The 24,696-nt window shown below is 45.5% G+C and overlaps 1 protein-coding gene across 9 annotated transcripts in view; it reads left to right on the plus strand.

Annotated features, from left to right (window-relative positions):
* The window catches only part of DOCK6 (dedicator of cytokinesis 6), a 248,549-nt gene that overhangs the window by 138,830 nt on the left and 85,023 nt on the right, over positions 1-24,696 (plus strand). For all 9 annotated transcript variants that reach the window (XM_068274305.1, XM_068274307.1, XM_068274306.1 and 6 more), the window contains 7 exons: positions 4,407-4,524; positions 7,693-7,763; positions 9,577-9,715; positions 11,910-12,011; positions 15,288-15,374; positions 17,051-17,282; positions 23,669-23,833. In XM_068274305.1, coding sequence (XP_068130406.1) covers positions 4,407-4,524; positions 7,693-7,763; positions 9,577-9,715; positions 11,910-12,011; positions 15,288-15,374; positions 17,051-17,282; positions 23,669-23,833 — 914 coding nt within the window. The remainder of the gene's footprint in view (positions 1-4,406; positions 4,525-7,692; positions 7,764-9,576; positions 9,716-11,909; positions 12,012-15,287; positions 15,375-17,050; positions 17,283-23,668; positions 23,834-24,696) is intronic.

The raw sequence follows: 24,696 nt of genomic DNA on the forward strand, positions 1-24,696 counted from the left end.
TGTAATGGGCGGTTTATTGAAGCCGTGAGAGACAGAATAACAAAAGAACCCTCAAAAAGGAAGTCAAAAAGTCCGAGCTGGATGTGCATTGTAATGAGTAAAATAACTACTTGATTTCCTATTAAAAGATGACTTGGTACTTGGTGACAAAACCCTTGTTGGCAATCGCAGAGGTCAGACGTTTCTTGTAGGGGGCCACCAGGTTTGCATACATCTCAGGAGGGGTTTTGGCGCACTCCTTATTGCAGATCCTCTCCAAGTTAGTAAGGTTTCAAGGATGATATTTGGCAACTCGAACCTTCAGCTCCCTCCATAGATTTTCTATTGGATTAAGGTCCGGAGACTGGCTAGGCCACTCCAGGACTCTCATGAACTTTTTTGTGAGCCACTTCTTTGTTGCCTAGGTCATGTATTTTGTGTCATTGGCATGTTGGAATTCCCAACCACGACCTATTTTCAATGCCATGTCTGAGGGAAGGAGGTGCTCCGCCCAAGATTTGATGGTTTATGGCCCTCTCTATTGTCCCGTCGATGCAGTGAAGGTGTCCTGTCCCCTTAGCAGAAATATAAGCAAAAAAGTATTACCTGTCTACATCCATGTTTGGTGGTGTTCTTGAGGTCATTGACAGCTTTCCTCCTTCTCCTCCAAACATGGCGAGTTAAGTTGATTGCAAAGGGCTCAATTTTGGTCTTATCTGCCTACAACACTTTCTCCCAGTTCACCTCTGGATCATGCAGATGTACATTGGCATACTGCAGACAGGCCTGTACATGTGCCGTCTTGAGTAGAGGACCTTGTGGGCTCTGCAAGATCTGATCTCAGCTGTCCTTAGATCATTGATAAGTTCCCCCCATGTATGGCTGGCTGTATTCCTGTTGGTGAGATTTTCTCTCACTACCTATCCCTGGGACCTCCATAGAAGTTGACCTGGGCAGGGCCAAGTCCGTGATCTCGGTCACAGAAAAATGCTGTGACACTACACTGGAATTTCAAAGGCCACAGCTTTATTGATAACATTCTCATAAAAACATAATACACTCGTAATCACCTCATGCATAGTTGTGAACATGGCATACTGTACCAAAAACATTCACAAGAACACCATATAATATATATATATAAGTACTAAATAATAATAATACATTAACACCCCCCCCCCCCCCATAGTTACCAAAATGTAAAAAATAAAAAATGACAGAATTAAAAGGAAAAAAATACATAAATTGTTACCTTAGGGATTCAGCTTTTGAATGTGTCTGACATGAGGGTATATTACTGTTATTTTTGCGAATAAGGGTTTGTAATTATTGATATACTTCTGTACAAAGAAAAACAAAACTGAAAAAATATGCTGGTACGTTTGTTTTCAGATAAAATATTGTCATACATTGTACGAGTGACACAATTTACAAGTTGTAAAAACCAGGTCAAATGGGCAATAAAGGTGTGTGTTTTGTCTACAGTAGCACATTTTATTTTAAAACTTTAATGGCTGGAAATTAATAATGAATGGTTTCAACTTTGTTTTCTTCTTGTTCCCTTTAAAATAAATAATAAAATAATTATTAGTTAAAATTGCCACCCAAACAAAGCCTAATTTGTGGCAAAAAGAAGTATAGATCATTTAGCTAGGATAAGTAGCGATAAAGTTATTGGCGAATGAATGGGCGGAGCGTGAAATGAGAAAAATGCTCTGGTTTTTAAGGGAAAAACGCTAAGTAGTGAAGTGGTTAAAATGTCAGCTGACCACAAAGGGATCTTGATTTTCACTTCATTTGCAGCTTGCAAGTTGACTATAAGGGCCTCTTGTGAGCATGTCTGCATGGCTAATACTGGCTAACCAGGCCAGAGAGAATCTCCAAGCCAAGAATTGGTTCAATGAGAACTGAACATGTGACAGCCAAAGCAGGAAGAACAATGGATTCCAGGCTGTCTTTCCCAGCTGACTCACCCAACATTTCTCATGAATTATCTTGCCTTATCTGTATTTACCTTGAGTATGTGAAACCTTTTAAGCAACCAAAGTAGTAAAAATATAGCGAGCAGTTTCACAGTTACCAATAACAAAATCTTATCCTTTTTTTCCTTATGCTTGAACAATTGATTTATATAGAATAGATGATAAAATTAAGTAAGGAGAAATGACTTTTGACATGAGCAATGAGAGTGGAATGTTATAGCTCTCAGGAAGAATGTGTGAGCAGTAGCGATGGTCGTGTCTAGGAGAACTCATGGAGAAGCATGTGAACAGTTTGGTCAGGTGATAGATGTGTAAAGGTGGCCATACATCAAGCGATGGCGGTCGATCGACCATCCAATTCGATTATTATAATCAAATTGGTGCAGCCAAGTGCATGGCCGACCGACAAAGTGACCAATTTCGGGACGGAAATTGGTCGCATGGTCAATCCTACATGCCGCAAGATTTCAGGCTGAAGTTGGTTGGTCGGGTGTGCGTTGGTACGGCGGCGATTTCCGGAACGAGCGACGAGGTTACGAAATCCCCGCCACTGCCGCCGCAATGTATAAAGGTGGCCATACACTGGTCGATTTGCCATCAGATTCGACCAACAGATAGACTCCTCTCTGATCAGAGAGGGATCGTATGGCTGCCTTTACTGCAAACCGATTGTGAATCGATTTCAGCATGAAATCGATTCACCATCTGTGGAGCTGCCGCCGCCCCCTCCGGGCCCCCGCATACATTACATGATCCGGCCGGCGCGAGTCCCACACGGTCTCCGCTGTCTCTTCTCTGGTCTGAGCTTCTCCAACTTCACTTTACTTCCTGCCGGGGGAAGTTCAAACAGTTGAGGGCGCTCTACTGTTTAAACTTCCTGCCGGGACAGGAAGAAGTGAAGCCTGCCGGACTCTGAGCCCAGCGCGGAGACGGAGCAGCGGTGACCAGGGGACTCGCGTTGGCGGAACAGGTAATGTAATACCGCTATCGACGCACTCCCGACCCGCCGGCGATCGAGATTAATCTTCCGCACGGACGGGAACGACGGGAACGATCGATTTCAGACAGAAATTGATTCTTCGGTCAGCGTTTGCGCGACGATTTCACAGCCGATTCGATCACAGTGATCGAATCGGCTGTGTATCGGCGGGAAAATTGGTAAGTGTATGGGCCCCTTAAGTCTCTGATTTGCTGGTCATGGTCATGTGCTAAAGCAGGATGTGATCGCAGCAAATCAGAGCTTTGCAAATCTATCAGCTGATCCAACAAATCACATGCTTCTCCATGACTTCTAGATATGACCATCACTAGTAAGCACTTGCAATACCTCCACTGGAAATGATAGACATAAGAGGGCTTAAAGGGGAACTTCAGCCTAAACAAACATACTGTCATTAAGTTACATTAGTTATGTTAATTATAATAGATAGGTAATATAATTTTTTACCCACCCGGTTTTAAAAGAACAGGCAAATGTTTGTGATTCATGGGGGCTGCCATCTTTGTCATGGGGGCAGCCATCTTTTTGGTTGAAAGGAGGTGACAAGGAGCATAAGACACAGTTCCAACTGTTCTTTGTCCTGATAACCCCTCCCAGCTGCATGCGCTAGGCTTCAAATGTCAAATTCAAAATGTAAAAAAAAAAAAAATTGCACCAAAACAGCAGAACGAGAACCACCATCAGAAATCCCATCATGCTTTGCACAGCATCAGGGGAAAAAAGCCCGGGCAGTTTTCTTCTGTGCAGCTAAAAATGAGGCTTGTATAAGAGAAACCAAGTTCTGATGCTGTGAAACTGTTAAAGAATCACCAGGCCTTTTCAGTGCTGCTGAGTCGATTTTTAGTCTGGAGGTTCACTTTAAAGAGGCACTGTAACAAGATATAGAAAAATGCAGTAAATGATTCAGGATAACCACTTTTATAGCAATTTTCCTGGTTTTAGCATCAGAAACACGCTGATTAGCCTAGGCTAAACCACAATGGGAGGGGGAAGAGATTCTCAAGGATTCTGGGAGACCAAGTTTATTTGATACTGGCTTCAGAACTCTCAGTAGCCAAACGTTCGACAGAGTTGCACCTGACAAGACTAAAGATGTCACCACCAGTGATACATTTCAGAATATTAATAAAGGTGGGGAAAGCTTGTACAATGAGCAAACAGTAACTAAATAATCTACAAATAAATATTGTTGAAAAAATAAGCAATTGCATTTGTTATTTTCACTACAGTTCCTCTTTAAACCTCTGAGAGGTAGTTGGTACATTTACCATTGATACTGTGGAATCTATTGAGTAACATTTGACATTGTAGGCTTGTCTGTTACATTGCTTATTATACTAAAGCTCCGCATTGTGATATCATATACAGAGAGCACCTGATTGGACCTTTAAATGTAATGGTGCTAGAATATAATTACCATCTTCTCTGCATTTTATTCTTCGCAGGAACCTTCTGTATGTGTATCCCCGGAGCCTGAACTACAGCAGCCGGCAGGGATCGGTGAGAAATATCGCAGTGAAAGTTCAGTTCATGGCCGGAGAGGACCCCAACCAAGCTTTACCGGTGAGACAATTCTTAGATATGTTGTATAGGACTCATGGGAAACTCTGCTGGTAGGCATTATGCACAGGATAAATTGCCCACATAAACAATGCACAGGTACCATTTCTGCAGACCAGAGATTGATGGTCGCATGACCGGTTGGCTTGTTTCCAAAACTCATTTGGCACGACTTAAAGTGGACCTCCGCTGTAAATTGCAAAGTGAAAGCGAGCCAGAATGACCCTTACATGACCGTTCCCTGCCCCCTTTTTTTACCCAATGCAGCAACATCTGACTCAGTGGCGTAGCTAGACATTATGTTGGTCCCATAGCAAAACTTTCATAGGGCCATAAAATGTAGGCATTCTTGAGAAATGCCACCTGCCTCTACTCTGTGGATAGGAGTTAGCTGGGAGATTTGTATTCTCATGTGATCTATTCTGCATATAGTCCATGGGCACTTAGATAAACTCACAGGGTGAAGGAACACAAAAAAGTTGGTTAATACATCAAGTACCACCTGAGCCCCCTCTACTCCAGGGCCCCATAGCAGCTGCTATGACTGTTGCTACGCCCTTGATCTCACTACTTCAATAAAGTGTACCTGTGACAGAAAAAATTATACATACCTGGGGCCAGGGCTGTGAAGTTGGAGTCGGGGCAATTTTGGGCACCCGGAGTTGGAGTCGGAGTCGTGGTTTCATAAACTGAGGAGTCGGAGTTGGGAGTCGGATGATTTTTGTACAAAATCCACAGCCCTGTTAAGTATTAGACTAAGGAGTCGGAGTCGAGGAGTTGGAGTCGGAGCCATTTTGGGTACCCGGAGTCGGAGTCGTGGTTTCATAAACTGAGGAGTCGGAGTTGGAAAAATTTTGTTCCGACTCCACAGCCCTGCCTGGAGCTTACTCCAGCCCCCTCCAGGCTTATGGCTCCCTCGTCCTTCTCTGCCATCTGGACTGTCCACAATTCAGCCCTAAAAGTCCTTCAGTGGAGGCCAGTCCAGACGCAGCTAGCAGGGCTGTGGAGTCGGTACAAAAATCTTCCGACTCCAACTCCGACTCCGACTCCTCAGTTTATGAAACCACGACTCCAACTCCGGGTAACCAAAATGGGGGCCATTTTGGTTACCCGGAGTTGGAGTCGGAGTCGACTCCAACTCCTTTGTCTAATATTTAACAGGGCTGTGGATTTTGTACAAAAATCACCCGACTCCAACTCCCGACTCCGACTCCTCAGTTTATGAAATCACGACTCTGACTCCAACTCCGACTCCGGGTGCCCAAAATTGCCCCGACTCCGACTCCACAGCCCTGGCAGCTAGGTCCAGGAGCGCTCAGAATACTCCTGGCGACAGCTGAGCCGCCGCGCATGCGCAGAACTCCCCAGACTGGAGGACTTTCCATGCTGAATTGCAGATGATCCAGGAGGAGAGCGGCGAGGGAGTGATCAGCCTGGAGGGGGCTGGAGGAAGCTCCGGATATGTATAATGTTGTTTTTTTTTCCATCTCATGTACAGATCCGTTACAGGCTGACAAATGTGTGCGGCTCCTGTTTATAAAATAGGAGCCATTCACTGTCAGTTTAGGGATGAGCAGAGAATAGACAAAAAAAAAATGTCTGTTCTCTGCTCAAGTGGGAACACAGCCTAAAAGCTGTGCAGCCCTGGTCCCGGGACTGTCTGGCATTTGGCTGTGTTTTCTTTTCTCAGTAGGGTTGTAAAACATTTTCTGCACTCTCTATGTTCAGGTTCCCTGGCTGCTTTGCAGTGAGTGGAAGATGGAGTCCCCTACTGACAGCAGGAGTTGTACTAGCTGTACTGTGTGTAAACAATGGCACTGCCATTACTTTGAGGGAACGGTTTAACAGAGGAAAATCGATAATGCATACTATTTGTATTATTGATCAGGACTTTTTTTTCCCCTTTAAAATGTAACTGCTGCAAAGTTTCCATTAATATGAGTATCCAGGGCTGCATATCATTGTTTGTGCTTAATGTTTGTTTTATAAAAAAAATTTCAAAGACAAATTTCCTCAGATGTATTTCAGTGGATGTTGGTGACTGCTAGCAATTATGAACTGGCCTACAGAGCTGACCTATGTTACTGGGCCTCATAGAAAAGTCACATACTTACCTCAAGCCTGTGGATCATCCAAAGTTTTTTGCACAGTCTCCCTCCACATCACATTTCCAGTGGTAGGACACATATCCCCCCCCCCCCCCCCATCCCCCAAAGCTTGCAGCTGCACTCCTGGAAAAATCACTAGCTGATGGGCTTCGGGGGGTCTTAGTGCTGGGATGGCGAGGCAGAGGGAGAAGCCTCTGGATTATCCCTCTTCCAAGCTTAGTACCCAAATTGGGCACTCCCCCCCCCCTTCAGGTACTTTATTGTTAAAAAAGAGAAGAATAAATATGGTAGTCAGTGTTCTCCCCAGGCTATTTTAGCCGGGTGCTCCACCCGGCTAGATTTGGTGACCACCCAGCTGCCATCGGCACACCTCCTCACCTCCTCCTATGCTGTAAGCAGAGTTGCCCTGCATTTTCATCTCTCCCCACCCGGCTACTTTTTCATGCCACCCGGCTACTATTTCATGCCACCCGGCTGAAAAAATATTCTGGGGAGAACACTGGTAGTGCAAGTAGTGCCACCCCTAAGACATTAAACACTACAGTTTCATTTAGTGATGGGGGCGATATTCTCCTGGTTTCTGATTAGTCAGTCAGGTCATATGACCTTTTTAGCATAATGTGGCCTATTCAAGTTAATTGGCTGCTGCAGCCAGAAGAACAACGCACAGTTGTTTAACATCGCAAAACAACATCACCGGGAGGACAGCAAGGCAGCCAACAGCCTGAAGAGGGATGGAGGAAGCCCCAGGTATGTATAAATGTTTTATTTTTTCGTCTCCGGTACACTTGAACAACAAAAATATATAATAAAAACCAGTATTGTATATTTTGTACATGAAGACAACTTTGTATCTCTGAAACGTTACTCGAGTCATTTGTAAGTAGGGAACTGTCTGTACATGTTTAAGAAGGACTACTTCTGTGTAATAAAACCATTATTTAGCCTGAAAGGTCCACTGAGATGGTGGGCCCAGTTGCAGTCGCGCGGTAATTATTGCTCTTACCGGCATAGTGTTGTCTCTTTATCCTGTGATTGACTGACTGTTGTGTGTTGTGTGCAGGTGATATTCGGGAAGTCCAGTTGCAGTGAGTACTACACCGAGGCGTACACAGCTGTGGTGTACCACAATAAGTAAGTTTGCCTTAATATACTAGTTTTCCATCTTGTTGTGCTTATTTCCTTTTAGACCGAGATAGACACAGACTGCAGTAGGCCATTATATAAAGGGTTAGTGTGGGCTCTTTTGAAAACAATAGGTGCAATATGTTGCAACTGATAGTGGATCTGCCAACTGTACTTTTTTTTTTTTTCATCACTATTATTGCTTTATGGGGGAGATTTATCAAGAGTGTCTGAGACAAAAGATTAGCTGGTTTTTCGAAATCTGTGCAGAACTGTCTCAGACATCCTAAGAAATCACTAAATAGTGCAGATTCCTTCTTAAACTGTTAGGAATAGGAGGAGTTAGGAAGGTCTCTCAAGCAGTGCAGTGTGGGAGTGGAATTGCTGTTTCTGAGGTAACCAATAAATCTACTGTATTGCATCAATGCTCAGCACTGGAAGGGTTAAGCACAGAACAGCTTCACAGGATTCAACAGGGGGAGGAGCACTTCACAAATCATGCCTAGCTTGCACTGCTGCATCTGTAGAACTGCTATTAAGCACTTCTTAATCTGCAGCAGTTTAGGGATGGATTTGCACTTTTCTTAACTGTAGTGCAGCTCTAGAAATCCACGCTAAACTGCCATTATTATGTAGTATTTGATACGTTTCTTATTATCATGCAGAACAGTCCCTCTGCTGGTTAGAACTGTTTTAGAAGAAAAAACAGTTGGTAATGCTTTGATAAATCTGGTCCTGTTTGTTTTAATATTTGTATAGTTATGATACATTTTCCACAGTGCTTGGATAACCTATGTCACTGGCTGTTCTTCAGAGTGGCTCACAATCTACTCTCCCTTCTACACAGTCTAGGGTCAATCTTTAGGATAAGGGCTGGTTCTCACAGGCTTCTCCAGGTTCTGCATTTAGCTGATGCTAAATGCTTTTCTGGATCTACTTAGACTTCATTCTTCCCACATTGGTTTCCTCCAACAGTCCACAAACATGGCAGGTTACATTATTTCCTCAAAGTTTACTGCAGTGTTGACATTATGAGCCCCGCTAAAGAACAGTTAGATAGGTAAGACGAACCTTCACAGAAACTTTGCCGAGACAGGCAGGTATATAGTTTTTAATTCCTACCACCCGCTGGAACACAGACTGGGTGTTATTAGAATGTAACACCACTGGGCTGAGATTGTAACTACCAACATGAGGTGGAGAATAATGCTGGAAATACACAATGCGTTTTTTTCTGTCGATTTTGCCAGATAGATGGTTTGATAAATAATTTCCGACATGTTGGAGCTTACTTTAGAACATTTTACCGCCCGATTTCTCATAGAAGTGAATGGAAATTGATAAGAAAAGATAGGAGAAATGAGAGGAAAACCGAATCCAAAATCGACCGAAAAAAAAACGCGTACTGTATTCCCAGCATAAGAAATTACACCTCAGAAAGGATTTTTAGCAGCCCAGACCCGAAGCAGGTGGTTTCGGTGCACAGCATTTAGCACAGAACGCCGAAACTAGGCGCCGCTGTAGCAGTAATGTTATACTGCGCATGGCCCATAAGGGTTATTCGGGGCTCTGGCGGTTGCCGGACCCCGAATTACGTCTCCTTACAAGTTGCGGCAACTCAGAAGGGAAACAGTATTTTATGTCATTCGGGATTTGAGCGTCAGCAGGGAGAGCCGTCTTTCGGCCCATCCTGGAGCAACATGGAGCAGCATAGTCCTCTTACGTTTAGCTGGAGTGTTGTAAAATTGTGGGAGGATCTTATGCCTGTTTAATTTCATAACCCTATCTGATTGATGACTCTCGCACTCAAATTCCCTCCCAGATCTCCAGAATTCTATGAAGAATTTAAAATGAAAATTCCTGGAAACCTTACCGAAAACCACCATCTTCTCTTCACATTTTACCACGTGAGCTGCCGGCCAAACCAGGCGTCCACCATTGAGACTCCAGCGGGCTATACGGTGAGTGGTTGCCAGTCCTTTTCACATTTATGCTCTTGGCCATGACATTCACCATTCAACCATTTGCCCTACTTCCCTGGCCCGTTGCCTGGGCGTCACCCTGGACTCTGGCCTTTCTTTTATCTCCCGCATCCATAACATCACCAGAGCCTGCAATATCTCCAATATCCGCCCCTTCCTGACCCAAGACACTACCAAGCTGCTCATCCATGCCCTCTTCATCTCCCGCCTTGATTACTGCAACTCTGTTCTGTCTGGACTCCACTGGAAACGCATTGCCCCCCTTCAATCAGTTATGAAAGCGGCTTCCATTCTTCTCACCGCTCTGCATCCATATACCTCTCTTTAAATCCCTGCACCGGCTCCCTATCTATTTCAGGATACGCTTTAAGATTCTGTGCCTGGCCTGTAATTCTGTGCACAAAACCTGCCCTACCTTCATCTCTGTGCTTGTTCACAGGTATACACCAGGCCGCCCCTCCAGTCATCTAATAACCTTCCCCTAACTGCCCTGCACATTTACCACTCCTATGCATGTCTTCAGGATTTCTCAAGAGCCACCCCCACCCTCTGGAACTCCCACCACCCATTAGACTCGCCTCCGCCTTCAAAACATTCAAGCAAGCCCTCAAAGCCCACCTCTTCAATTCTCTCTGCTGAATAAGTATTCTACAGCCCTACCTAGTTTGTCCACTCCCCTTCCCTTAGATTGTAAGCCTTGGCAGGGTCCTCCCTTCCCTAGTGTATTTTACATGATCATTCGCCCTATCATTGTGCTCCTTTCCTATGATTGCTTCAAACTTTAACCACTTGAGGACCACAGAGGTAAACCCCCCTAAAGACCAGGCTGTTGTTTTCATAATTGGCCACTGCAGCTTTAAGGCCAAGCTGCAGGGCCGCACAACACAGCACACGAGTGATTTCCCCCCCCCCCCCCCCCCTTTTCTCCCCACCAACAGAGCTTTCTGTTGGTGGGGTCTGATCGCTATGATTGGCTGGCTGGGGGAAGGAAGGGTTTTGAATAAATAAATAAAAAAATAATTAAAAAACCAAATATTTATTTAAAAAAAAATAAACGGCGGGGGGGGGGGGGGGGCGTTATTTTTTTAAATAAATATTTGTTTTTTTTATTTTTTATTATTTTTTTATTTATTAATTCAAAACCCTCCCTTCCCCCAGCCAGCCAATCATAGCGATCAGCTCTCATAGGCTTCACCCTATGAGAGCCGATCGCACTCTTGTCCCCCAGGGGGACAGCCGTGACGCACGGCTGTCCCCAGTACAGCGATGCTGCTGATCGCAGCGCTGTACATGTAAATAGACGGCGATCACGCCGTCTAACAGTCTCCCGAGACTGAAGAGGGGGCGGGGCCCCTCCCCCCGAGAAGGAGATGCGCACCGTGCGCGCGATCGCCTTCAGTAGCCGGCTCCAGGACCCGACGCCAATTGGCGTTAGGCGGTCCTGGGGCTGCCGCTGTGGCCACGCCCGTTGGCGTGGAGCAGTCTTAGAGTAGGTAATTACTGGACCTACCTAACTAGCCCTAAATTTCACGTAACTTGTACCCAGTTTGCCTTGTATAGCTTTGTCCTATGTTGCATAACTTAGTTTCATTTCATCTGTCACGTTTGTACCATTGCATATATTTATTGTCCAGCACTGCGTAATTTGTTAGCACTTCATAAATACTGTACATTAAATAATAAAAATGCGCTTAGATGGCTGACAACATTCATTGGGAAAGTTTACTTCGGTTAGACAGAATTTGTTTTCTTCTTAGCCTTTCCCTCAGGGTCCTCCTTTCCATCCAGTGAAGATCACTGGTGAAGATCCAGCTATGACTGAAAAGCCACACCACTCGTTACTGAAGAGTGGCATGATTGGTACAGAAACCGCCCCCCGATCCATTTTGCCTTTTGGAGGGAGCGTGACTTAGGAATGGGGGGCATCATTTTGGGGAAGGGGGAGGAGGCAGTGCTAGCATCCTACAGTGTCAGTGTATGGAAGGAAGTTTGGCCCAGGCATTTTCAAGCTTTGTTTTTGAAATGTTGTAAAGTGTACCGAATCGAATAAGGGTTAGGAATGAGTGTGGGAGATTTTATGGTAGTTCTTTAGAGCATCTAGTTAGACACTAAACCCTAGGAAATTGGCATAGTTAAAGTTAGAGTGATTCTTTATTTTCTTTTCTCTTCACAGTGGATCCCACTGATGCAGCATGGCAGACTCCGCACTGGTCCTTTCTCCCTCCCAGTATCAGTAGAGAAGCCTCCAGCCAGCTACTCCGTGCTGACGCCTGATGTGAGTATGCCAGGGCCAGAATGGAAGACGCGACTGACTGACTGAGTCTAGTATACTAACTTAATAGTCTTCCTCAAAGCAATTCCTATGGAGCATACACTCATAATCAAGTCATGGAGCTTCTTTACCTGCAACTCTCCCTACCATTACTTTCTATTAGTCTGAACAGTATGGTTAAGGGGGCTTGTCCAACCAGTGGTGTAGCAATAGGGGGTTCAGAGGTTGCAACCGCACCAGGGCCTGTACTGGTAATAATCACTTCTATAGATGCTTTGAATATTGGTAATCATTAACAATCTGATCCCCATCCCTTTCTTGCACCTCTAATACTGTGGTCCTTGGCAGGTTTTGGTGCGGCGAATGAATTGTTGTTGTTGTTATTATTTTTATTATGTATAGAGTGCTTGGGGGGGCCCAATGTGAAACTTGCACTGGGGCCCATAGCGCCTTGGCTACGCCACTCACCATTCTTATACGTCAGTTCTGTGTCCCCAGTTCCCTCCTAAAGTTCATGAGGTCATTTTAGGTAGGAGAGCAAATCATCCTGGCCATCGTTGAGTGATGAATGCTTTATTCTGTAAAGTGCTGCAGAAGATGTTGGCGTCGTATAACTACACATAATAATATGGTGGGACATTACAGTAAGACTATGGTAGGGTTAGATTCTGAGCTTCTCTGAGGACAGTCTGTGACATGACTATGTTCTCTGTAAAGTGCTGCAGAAGATGTTGGCGTCGTATAACTACACATAATAATATGGTGGGAGATTACAGTAAAACTATGGTAGGGATATATTCTGAGCTTCTCTGAGGACAGTCAGTGACATGACTATGTTCTCTGTAAAGTGCTGCAGAAGATGTTGGTGTCCTATAACTACACAATAGTAGTAATAAGAGTTGTGTCACAACGCGACTGTTATGTAGAGTGAGAATCATAATTTGTTGAAAGGAACCGGATACTTGTCTCCTGAAAGCACTGCATAGCACAGTACTGCTGCTTAAAACAGATTCCTTTTGTGTTTTTTGAAGCCATTATTGGGAATGGAAGTGGGTGGGGTCATTAGAAGAGGGGCGTTGCCCCACACAGGGCTCAGTTAGGGCAGCATGAACTCTGGACACAGCTGCGCCTGCAGTTTCTGTTTCATGTCACAACTAATGCATAAAACAGACTTGTCCCTTCCTCTGCCAGAACGTTCAGTAATGAGAGTTTCAGCCAGAGCAGGATGTGATGACCTGAAGCATCCTCTTGTGTCTCAGCTGTAATTGTCTTCCTAGCTATCGATAAAACCGTTCTGAACCTGCTGCTCGAGATGAAAAGCAATCAGATGGAACAAAAGCTTCTTTTGCTGGACGCTGGAAAGTCTTTGTTGGTCTGTTTCCGAGGCCAGAACTTGTCCTCTGGCTGATCCTCGGCTTTGCTTGTGGTCACGGTGTAATTGCACGGTGATTGCTGCGGTAATTGTCCGCTACGCAGCAGAGACCGAGAGGTCCTCTGTAATCTGGCTCTTCTCTCACCCGGGACCCGTTCTAGACTTTTTGATGCCTGAAGCAAACATTGTGAGCCCGCCCCCACACATTTGAAATGCAATAATTACCCCACATACAACACACAGTAATCACCCCACATATAATCTGCAACAATTGTCCCCACGTATCATCACTGGTATCAGTGGGCATGCTGCGGATCATCCCTCCAACCGTAGTGCAGTCACCGCACCTGGCCTTCATTGGTGTTTAGTGGGCAAGTGTGCCTGTTCCTCATAATTCCTGCTAAGTGTATGTGGGGGAAGGGGGAGAGTGACTCAAAATTACAGAGTCAAACAGTGAAATTTTCAGCACTTAAACTTCATGCAGATCCCAGGATGTTTACACACACACAGCAGTTTAGTAACCAAAGCTCCTAACAGAATTAGTTAGCAGGAAAGCAAGAAGTTCAATTAGATTGAGAACAATTGTTTTTCTTTGAACTGACTGAGCTACATCTACATGTATCTGACTACTAATCATCACTGATCTGTATCCCCCTGCCCTGTACTTGTTTTTAAGATTTTATTTTGTTTCAGGATACTTCCATAATTCAAATAAACAATTTCTGATAGTTCCTGTTGTTTATATTTATGAAGGTCCCCATACATTTGTCGACATTTCCAATTCCAGGCAGATCCGATCACTCTGATCTCTAGGCATGAAATACAGAATGCTATTACCCTCCGTAATCGGACTCCATAGGGTGTGAATCTAAGGAATGTCTTCAGAGGGCTGGCTGAAAGGGATAATCTAAACAAATCTACTGCTTTGCCTGTAACTTTGTACATGAAGTCATCAGAACATTGCTACAGACTGAGACAGATGCTTTTTTTTATGAACCCTGGGTTGTAGGGACAGTGTACAAATTCCAAAGTTTGTATAATTCTGTGTGGTGGGCACATGCAGTCATTAGAACAACGGTTCAGAAAGCAGAGGGTTTTTTTTTACGGACCATTTATTTTTACGGGACCCTTATCAGTTTGCCGCCTCTGGAAAGTGCCGCTTTGAAATATTTGTCATGGTAGGTCAGGCAGTGCACTCACCCCATAGGCCTCTGCTTGCCTTGATGGGTACCAATGTGAGGAAAATAGGAAGGCTGACATATTTACTGTATTTAGCATTTAGTATTTAGCAAAAATTCACATTGCCGCTGCACGGTGGCCCTGATACTTTGGCGAGAGATCCAGCATTACAAATAAGCTTATCTGAACGCAGCCTGACGCTGTTCTTTCCCTTTCTCTGCCCCCTCTGTCAAGATCCTCTGCCTGCATGCAGAGCCGATGTTTCTGAAAAAAATCTGACAAGATTAGCTGCACGCTTGTTTCAGGTGTGTGATTCAGACACTACTGCAGCCAAAGAGAGCAGCAGGACTGTCAGGCAACTGGTATTGTTTAAAAATATGGCAGCCTCCAAATCCCTCTCACTTCAGGTGCCCTTTAAGATGCTAGTAGACACAGACAGACACAGAACATTTATATTGCGCTTTTCTCCTGGCGGACTCAAAGCACCAGAGCTGCAGCCACTATGACACTGGCGATAGCAGCGTTAGGGAGTCTTGCCCGAGGTCTCCTACTGAATAGGTGTTGGCGTACTGAACAGGCAGAGCCGAGATTCGAGGCCTGGTCTCCTGTTTAGAGGCAGAGCCCTTACCCGGTACACTATCCAGCCGCTACAGTAGAAGGTGTATATCTTGCTTGTGGCCTCAGTTCGGTGCCTCCTGTAATGCTCATTGTCCTTTGCTTCTGTCTAGGTCCAGCTCCCGGGAATGAAGTGGGTTGACAACCACAAACCTGTTTTCATGGTGGACTTGGTGGCTGCGTCTTCTGTGCACACACAGGTCAAGTATCTATATAGGGACAATCATTAACTCTCTGCTCCATGCTCTAGATTTCCATTCTGTGCATTTGTCCACTTGGGTTTGTAATTGCTCAAGAGTACATCTAAACGTATCAAAACAATCAAATCGCCTATCTGTAGTAGTCTATCCAGCTTGCATCAGTGCGCGGGGCAGCACTCTTATGGTGCGCGCAGGAGACCGAGCAGGGCTGTGGAGTGGTCAGGTGGACACAAGAACGATGTCCTCTGCACACTGATTATTTGATAGGCTCAGTTGAGCAATTACTAACTCAATTACACAGATACCCAAAATGGATATCTAGAGCATTTAGGAGGGAATTAACTAACACTTGATGATATTACGCTTTAATTAAAACTGTTACGAATGTAGAACTGCATTTGAACGCCTCTGAAGAAGCAACGAAACATGCGGCAGGCTTTTGATTATACACCTACATAACCTATGGATCGCGTTTTATACATACTGTACATATTATTATTATTAATTTATCTAGCGCCAGCATCTGCTATCTGTAAACTTGTAATTTTTGTTTATTGAGGATTATTAAACAGGTTTCCTTTTTGCTATCCATTGATGTTTTAACAATTATAAACAAGGTTATTCCTTTGGTTAAATTCTCATTGGCGTTCCCCCCTCATTCTCATCATAGTGATGGGGGAATGATGGCAAAACACAGACATAGACAAGTAACAGCACTCTTCCTAGTATTGGGCATCGTTGTGCCGTGCAAAACAGACACAGCACAACTGTTCGGCCTCGTTCACATTGCACGAGTTGCCATCCGGATTTTGGCAACACGTGCAGGAGGCAGACACGCATGACATCAGAAGTACATAGACTGCGCTGTCTGATTGTCACACTGCATGCATTCCGGATCAGTGCGGTCCACGAACGCATGCTGCAAGCATTTTTCCCTAAAACGCACAGTTGACCCATTCATTTTCAGTGAATGGGATCAGTCACGCAACGCAATGAAACGCAGATGGCGTGCGATCGTACGCGTTGCGGTCCAATTGCACGGCCATCTGCGTTTGACAATGACAACGAGGCCTTCCACTAAACATCGGGAAACTACACACAGCAACAACAGTACAGTGTCCATTCCTGGCCTTTTCAAATGACAAATAATTTTTTTTACCTAGAGGATAAATAAATCAAATCATTGCCCCAGAGAACATTCTGAGGAGGGAGCTGAAGTCTGTGAAAGCCTATAAAATAGTGTTCATTATCTGTTCCTCCAGCTGAAGTGTGGTGGGATGTGGGTGTCAGGGCACCCTCTAAAAAAAGGCACAGGAGACAAAAAGGGAGCCCAATGGTGTAGTAAGTCAGAACAAATTGGTAGATAAAAAGTACGGTAAGTCCCTATGCTGGATTTATTATCTAGTTTGCCACTGTTATTGGCCTGAGGAAGCGGGCTGAGACCCGCAAAATGCGTTGCCTGTGCGATTACTAATAAAATCTTGTGTTACCACAAAGATTTTTCGTCACTGAGGTAAGCTACCTCATTTCCTTGTCCAGTTTTAAACTGTTTTTAAATGCTTTTACCATGTACCAGGGCACCTATTTTACCTAAATAATGTTCCAGCTGAAGTGTATGGAAGAGTGGAGTGCCTCCTTGTACTCATAGGCTCTATGCATCTCTCTACGCTATGCAGGATCCACACCTGGACAAATTCTTCACGCTGGTGCAGGTCTTGGAGGAACATAGTTTCCCCTTCCGCTTGAAGGACGTCATCATTACGGAAAGCAATGTGGAATCAGAGCTGAAGAGCAGCATGGCGGGCCTGCGTCAGGCCGCTCTCGGACCAGCCGTGTGTTTCTGTCACCACCTCCTGGACAAGCTGATACTGCTAATTGTCAGACCGCCGATTATTGCAGGACAGATTGGTGAGTGCAGAAATGATACACCTTCATCTCCAGTCCCATGAGGAAGGTTTACCCTCAGAAGTGTTTGTTTGTGAGCAGGAGCAGAGACCAGCAACAGAATTGATTAGAGGGATAGACGGTCTAGCTTACCAAGAAAGGTTAAATAAACTGGGCTCATTTAGTCTGGAGAAAGGATGCCTTAGAGGAGATCTAACTAGCATGTATAAATACATAAATGTTTGTCAGATGAGCTTTTGTCCCTAGGCTTGTGCAAAGCACTAGGGGACATGATCTGCGCATGGAGGAAAAAGCCATGCATTTAGAAAAGGGTTCTTTACAGTAAGAGTGATTAAAATGTGGATTGTATTACTACAGCAAGTAGTTATGGCAAATTCTATATCTGCGTTTATGGGGGGCTTAGATGCTTTCCTTGCGTTGAAAGACATCCATGGCTATAATTACTAGGTAATGCCCGGTGGTGTTGATCCAGGGATTTTATCTGATTGCCGTCTGGAGTCATGAAGGATTTTTCTTTTCCTTTTTGGGGCTAATTGGACCATGCCTTGTAAGGGGATTTGAACAAGGCAGCCGATAATGACTGCCTATGCCGAAAATGTATTGTGTGTACAGCAGTCCTTGATGCACCCTGTTGCCGTGGTCACTCCAGCAAGAGCGGTTTGACAAAGCGCTGACTGAGAGCATTTCTCTCCCCACTTATCCCGCCCCCTGCATAGTAACAGAACATGTCACTAGTCAGCAGGCTTGAGATGCGTCTGTACAGTGTCGGCCATACAATTCTGAGGGCGTCCCAATCCATGCTGGGCGACATGCTTCATACCTGTGTATGAGGCCTAAGCTGCAGAGAGCTATCTAGGTTGCGAGAAATAGTTTTTTCTCTGACTGCAGGAGATAAAAGGCTCATTTGTTACAGGGAGCTCTTGTCACACGTTACACTGATTGTTATTGTATTTCCTGGTTGCAAAGCTTTCGCATTGAACCAGATGTTACATTATTTTTTCAAAATTGTTGCTTCCACACTAGCTGCTGTGACTGTAGGAAGGGGGATTGACATTTTTGCAGAAATTACATTACTGTTAAATCAGGTAAAAAGCGAGCAGAATAACTATATTGGAAATGAGACAGGTTTTACAGCAGACCTGAACTCAGAACTTTCTCTCTGCTCTAAAGGATAAGCAACAGCATATAATAACCTTTAAAGAAAACATTTCTTTGTTACCGCTGATACAAACCCTGCAGTACATTTGTAGTGTGTCTACTTCCTGCTATCATGGAAGCCGACATATATAGAATAGGACCTGCACACCATTTGTACTGTAAGTTTGCAAACAAGGGGTATATTGAAGAAAGCACTATGTACAAAATCAAGATCAGTACAGTACATACAATACAGCAGTATAAGCTCAAGGGACAAAGAGACTCTGATATACAAAATGGTTACACAAACATGAGCCAGCAACAGTTGTATACAAAGGCTAGAATCCAGTATGGAATCAACACAGAATTCAGCAGCACCAAGGAGCCACCAGCTCTGTACCTGCTGACGAAGGTTTCTTGATTTCTCATAGACTCTGCCATTTTTTTTGACTTGCGCTATACTGTGCTGTATACATTATGCTGTACATGTAACCAGGGCTGTGGAGTCGGTACAAAAATCTTCCGACTCCAACTCCTCAGTTTATGAAATCACGACTCCGACTCCAGGTACCAAAAATTGCCCCGACTCCGACTCCTTTGTCTAATTTTTACAAAAGCTATGGATTTGGTTCAAAAATCATCCGACTCCGACTCCGACTCCTCACTTTATTGAAACCACAGATTCCAGGTATCCCAAATTGCTCCGACTCCTCGACTCCGACTCCACAGCCCTGCATGTAACTGTGATGCTCCCATTGCTTCTGTGTTGCTCCCATGCCCTGCATGTAACTGTGATGCTCCCATTGCTTCTGTGTTGATCCCATGCCCTGCATGTAACTGTGATGCTCCCATTGCTTCTGTGTTGCTCCCATGCCTTGCATGTAACTGTGATGCTCCCATTGCTTCTGTGTTGCTCCCATGCCTTGCATGTAACTGTGATGTTCCCATTGCTTCTGTGTTGCTCCCATGCCCTGCATGTAACTGTGATGCTCCCATTGCTTCTGTGTTGCTCCCATGCCTTGCATGTAACTGTGATGCTCCCATTGCTTCTGTGTTGCTCCCATGCCTTGCATGTAACTGTGATGCTCCCATTGCTTCTGTGTTGCTCCCATGCCCTGCATGTAACTGTGATGCTCCCATTGCTTCTGTGTTGATCCCATGCCTTGCATGTAACTGTGATGCTCCCATTGCTTCTGTGTTGCTCCCATGCCCTGCATGTAACTGTGATGCTCCCATTGCTTCTGTGTTACTCCCATGCCCTGCATGTAACTGTGATGCTCCCATTGCTTCTGTGTTGCTCCCATGCCCTGCATGTAACTGTGATGCTCCCATTGCTTCTGTGTTGATCCCATGCCCTGCATGTAACTGTGATGCTCCCATTGCTTCTTTGTTGCTCCCATGCCTTGCATGTAACTGTGATGCTCCCATTGCTTCTGTGTTACTCCCATGCCCTGCATGTAACTGTGATGCTCCCATTGCTTCTGTGTTGCTCCCATGCCTTGCATGTAACTGTGATGCTCCCATTGCTTCTGTGTTACTCCCATGCCCTGCATGTAACTGTGATGCTCCCATTGCTTCTGTGTTGATCCCATGCCCTGCATGTAACTGTGATGCTCCCATTGCTTCTGTGTTGCTCCCATGCCTTGCATGTAACTGTGATGCTCCCATTGCTTCTGTGTTACTCCCATGCCCTGCATGTAACTGTGATGCTCCCATTGCTTCTGTGTTGCTCCCATGCCTTGCATGTAACTGTGATGCTCCCATTGCTTCTGTGTTGCTCCCATGCCTTGCATGTAACTGTGATGCTCCCATTGCTTCTGTGTTGCTCCCATGCCCTGCATGTAACTGTGATGCTCCCATTGCTTCTGTGTTGCTCCCATGCCTTGCATGTAACTGTGATGCTCCCATTGCTTCTGTGTTGCTCCCATGCCTTGCATGTAACTGTGATGCTCCCATTGCTTCTGTGTTGCTCCCATGCCCTGCATGTAACTGTGATGCTCCCATTGCTTCTGTGTTGATCCCATGCCTTGCATGTAACTGTGATGCTCCCATTGCTTCTGTGTTGCTCCCATGCCCTGCATGTAACTGTGATGCTCCCATTGCTTCTGTGTAACTCCCATGCCCTGCATGTAACTGTGATGCTCCCATTGCTTCTGTGTTACTCCCATGCCCTGCATGTAACTGTGATGCTCCCATTGCTTCTGTGTTGCTCCCATGCCCTGCATGTAACTGTGATGCTCCCATTGCTTCTGTGTTGATCCCATGCCCTGCATGTAACTGTGATGCTCCCATTGCTTCTGTGTTGCTCCCATGCCTTGCATGTAACTGTGATGCTTCCATTGCTTCTGTGTTGCTCCCATGCCTTGCATGTAACTGTGATGCTCCCATTGCTTCTGTGTTGCTCCCATGCCCTGCATGTAACTGTGATGCTCCCATTGCTTCTGTGTTGCTCCCATGCCTTGCATGTAACTGTGATGCTCCCATTGCTTCTGTGTTGCTCCCATGCCCTGCATGTAACTGTGATGCTCCCATTGCTTCTGTGTTGCTCCCATGCCTTGCATGTAACTGTGATGCTCCCATTGCTTCTGTGTTGCTCCCATGCCTTGCATGTAACTGTGATGCTCCCATTGCTTCTGTGTTGCTCCCATGCCTTGCATGTAACTGTGATGCTCCCATTGCTTCTGTGTTGCTCCCATGCCTTGCATGTAACTGTGATGCTCCCATTGCTTCTGTGTTGCTCCCATGCCCTGCATGTAACTGTGATGCTCCCATTGCTTCTGTGTTACTCCCATGCCCTGCATGTAACTGTGATGCTCCCATTGCTTCTGTGTTACTCCCATGCCCTGCATGTAACTGTGATGCTCCCATTGCTTCTGTGTTGATCCCATGCCCTGCATGTAACTGTGATGCTCCCATTGCTTCTGTGTTGCTCCCATGCCCTGCATGTAACTGTGATGCTCCCATTGCTTCTGTGTTGCTCCCATGCCTTGCATGTAACTGTGACGCTCCCATTTCATCTGTGTTGCTCCCATGCCTTGCATGTAACTGTGATGCTCCCATTGCTTCTGTGTTGATCCCATGCCCTGCATGTAACTGTGATGCTCCCATTGCTTCTGTGTTGCTCCCATGCCTTGCATGTAACTGTGATGCTCCCATTGCTTCTGTGTTGCTCCCATGCCTTGCATGTAACTGTGATGCTCCCATTGCTTCTGTGTTGCTCCCATGCCTTGCATGTAACTGTGATGCTCCCATTGCTTCTGTGTTGCTCCCATGCCCTGCATGTAACTGTGATGCTCCCATTGCTTCTGTGTTGCTCCCATGCCTTGCATGTAACTGTGATGCTCCCATGCCTTGCATGTAACTGTGATGCTCCCATTGCTTCTGTGTTGCTCCCATGCCTTGCATGTAACTGTGATGCTCCCATTGCTTCTGTGTTGCTCCCATGCCTTGCATGTAACTGTGATGCTCCCATTGCTTCTGTGTTACTCCCATGCTGTGTTACAGCCTTTGTATACAACTGTTGCTGCCTCATTTTTGGATATCAGAGTCTCTTTGTCCCTTGTGCTTATGCTGCTGTATTGTATGTACCGTTCTTGATTTTGTACATAGTGCTTTCTTCAATATACCACTTTTTTGCAAACTTACAACTGAGGTGCAGGTCCTATTATTCTACAGCAGACATAAGGTTAACATCCTGTATTTACAAATTAGCTGTTCTGCCGTGGCAGAGGAGATTCCTGAGCTGACACAGCTGAGAGATCAAATTACACTTGTGATTAGTCACAGATGAGAGGGCATTAGACAGGCTAAACTCTCTAAATACATAGAGGGTGCATTTTTTTTATGTTTTCGTCTGTGCAACAGTTCAGCTCCACTTAAAGGAATACTGTAGGGGGGTCGGGGGGAAAATTAGTTGAACTTACCCGGGGCTTTTAATGGTCCCCCGCAGACATCCTGCGCCCGCGCAGCCACTCACAGATGCTCCGGCCCCGCCTCCGGTTCACTTCTGGAATTTCAAACTTTAAAGTCTGAAAAGCACTGCGCCTGCATTGCCATGTCCTCGCTCCCGCTGATGTCACCAGGAGTGTATAGCATGAGCCCGGTATGGTCTGTACCTGTGCAGTACGCTCCTGGTGACATCAGTGGGAGCGAGGACACGGCATCGCAGGCGCAGTGCTTGTCAGACTTTAAAGTCTGAAATTCCAGAAGTGAACCGGAGGCGGGGCCGGAGCATCAGTGAGTGGCTGCGCGGGCACAGGATGTCTGCAGGGGACCATTAGAAGCCCCCGGGTAAGTGCAACTCATTTTCCCCTGACCCCCCCTACAGTATTCCTTTAAAGTTGTATTCTTAAAGCCAGAGATCATAAGTGACACAGAATTAATACTTACCCGGGGCTTTCTCCAGCCCCATAAATACGTGCGAGTCCCACACCGTCCTCCCGCGGTCTGCTGTTCAGCCGCGATCAGCCCCGGTAATTGCTTTAGACGTGACTGAGCAAGTTACCTGGGCCTCATTGCCGCTGAATGACAGACCGCAGGAGGACAGCGAGGGACTCGCACATGTTTATGGGGCTGGAGGAAGCCCCAGGTAAGTATCGATTCTGTCTCACTTATGATCTCTTGTACACTTTAAATTATCAATTGGTGGACTTTGGCGCATGGAGAGGGTGGGGCTAAGCATGACCTTTAATATCTCAGAAAATACTGATCATTTTGACATGCCTTTTTCATTGAATGTGACCTCTGATATTTAGGCCTCTCTCACAGTAGGACGTTGCGGTTTGATGCGACGTTAAAGTCGCAACGCAAATTACAACGCAACGCCCCAAAAAAGTCGCACCGCAACTTAATGCCCCGTTATGGTCGCATACAGTAGAGCATACAGGCAATGAAAAGTATGCTTCCAAGTCATTACTGAGCATGTGCAAACAGTCCAACGCAGCTAATAACGTGTATAACGCACAGCATGCAGCACCTTCTAATAACACTACACGTTACACACAAACGCAACGTGTGCACTGTGAATGTTGCACAGACTTTGTATTGCTGTGCGTTAGTCTGCGTTGGAACATTTTCTAACGTGCGACTTTAACGTCGCACTGTGAAAGAGGCCTCAATCTTACAGCAGTTCACCTTTTGCTTAGTTTATTTTGTGGATGGCTCCCTTTTTCATCACTGGTGATTCTGTTACACTGAAGTCTAGAACTCTGTGTAGGAGACGTTAACTATGAAATCATTTTGTTTTCTTGCAGTGAATTTGGGCCGGGCAGCCTTTGAAGTGGTATCTCTGCTGGTCAGCCAGATCCACCGCACCCTGGAGACGTCTCAGGATCAGCACGGCAGGAACGGCCTCCTGGCATCCTATCTCCACTATGCCTTCCACTTGCCGAGTGACATGCCTGCCCAGCTGAACATGTGTAAGTGTCCTCATAGAGGTCAGCTTGTAAGGAGACATGTTTATCACTATATCGCTCAGCTTATGGAACATGATTGCTAATGCAACGCTTGGTCTTGGAATCTGACAAATAAAGATGCAGGTGCAACACTGCCATCTATGGATCAAAAATGTGTACTGCATTGCATTAAAGTTATTACAGAAACTTGCATTAGTACAGAAGCTTGCTTGCTACTGCTTTCACGGCCAGGTTTACCAGAAGGCACTGTAGGCACCTGATTATGAAAAAACGGCTCACCTATTGCCTCCCCCCCTCTGCAGAGTCCCGAGCAGAGCATAAATGAGAGTTTACTCACCCAGCCCTCGGTATTCCACTGACCAGATCTCCCTACAGTTTACCCTTTTGGGGGCACACCACTAGCTAGTTAATATTGAGGGTACCCCTGGCTACTTAATGCTAAGGGGCACCTGTAGCTACCTATGACGGGCAGGGGAAGTAAGGGAGAGGTGACAGCTGGGCCAGCCAGCACACTTGCAGTGCAGTTTGGTGATGGTTTGTAGGTTCATGGAGGGTGAAGTCGGGGGGGGGGGGGGGGCAAGACATTTGTGCCTATAGGATCCTGTGCAATCTAGTTGGCACACCAGCATCTGTGCTTTTATGATGCTTGTGGATGGACTGACCTTTTAAATGCGATCTCCAATTTAAAAAGGATTTTTCTGGTTTTTTTATTGGCATTGGCAAATTGATACTAGTATCACTGCCAAGTGATTTAACCCTTCAGTTGGCAACTAAATTCCAGAAAATCAGTCTCAAGGTTGTATTAGCTTTTTAAACTGATTTTTTTTTAAATCAGTAAAACGACCACTATAGCAGGAAAAAAAAAG

Source organism: Hyperolius riggenbachi, chromosome 3, assembly GCF_040937935.1.
Source record: "Hyperolius riggenbachi isolate aHypRig1 chromosome 3, aHypRig1.pri, whole genome shotgun sequence".
Classification (NCBI taxonomy): Eukaryota; Metazoa; Chordata; class Amphibia; order Anura; family Hyperoliidae; genus Hyperolius; species Hyperolius riggenbachi.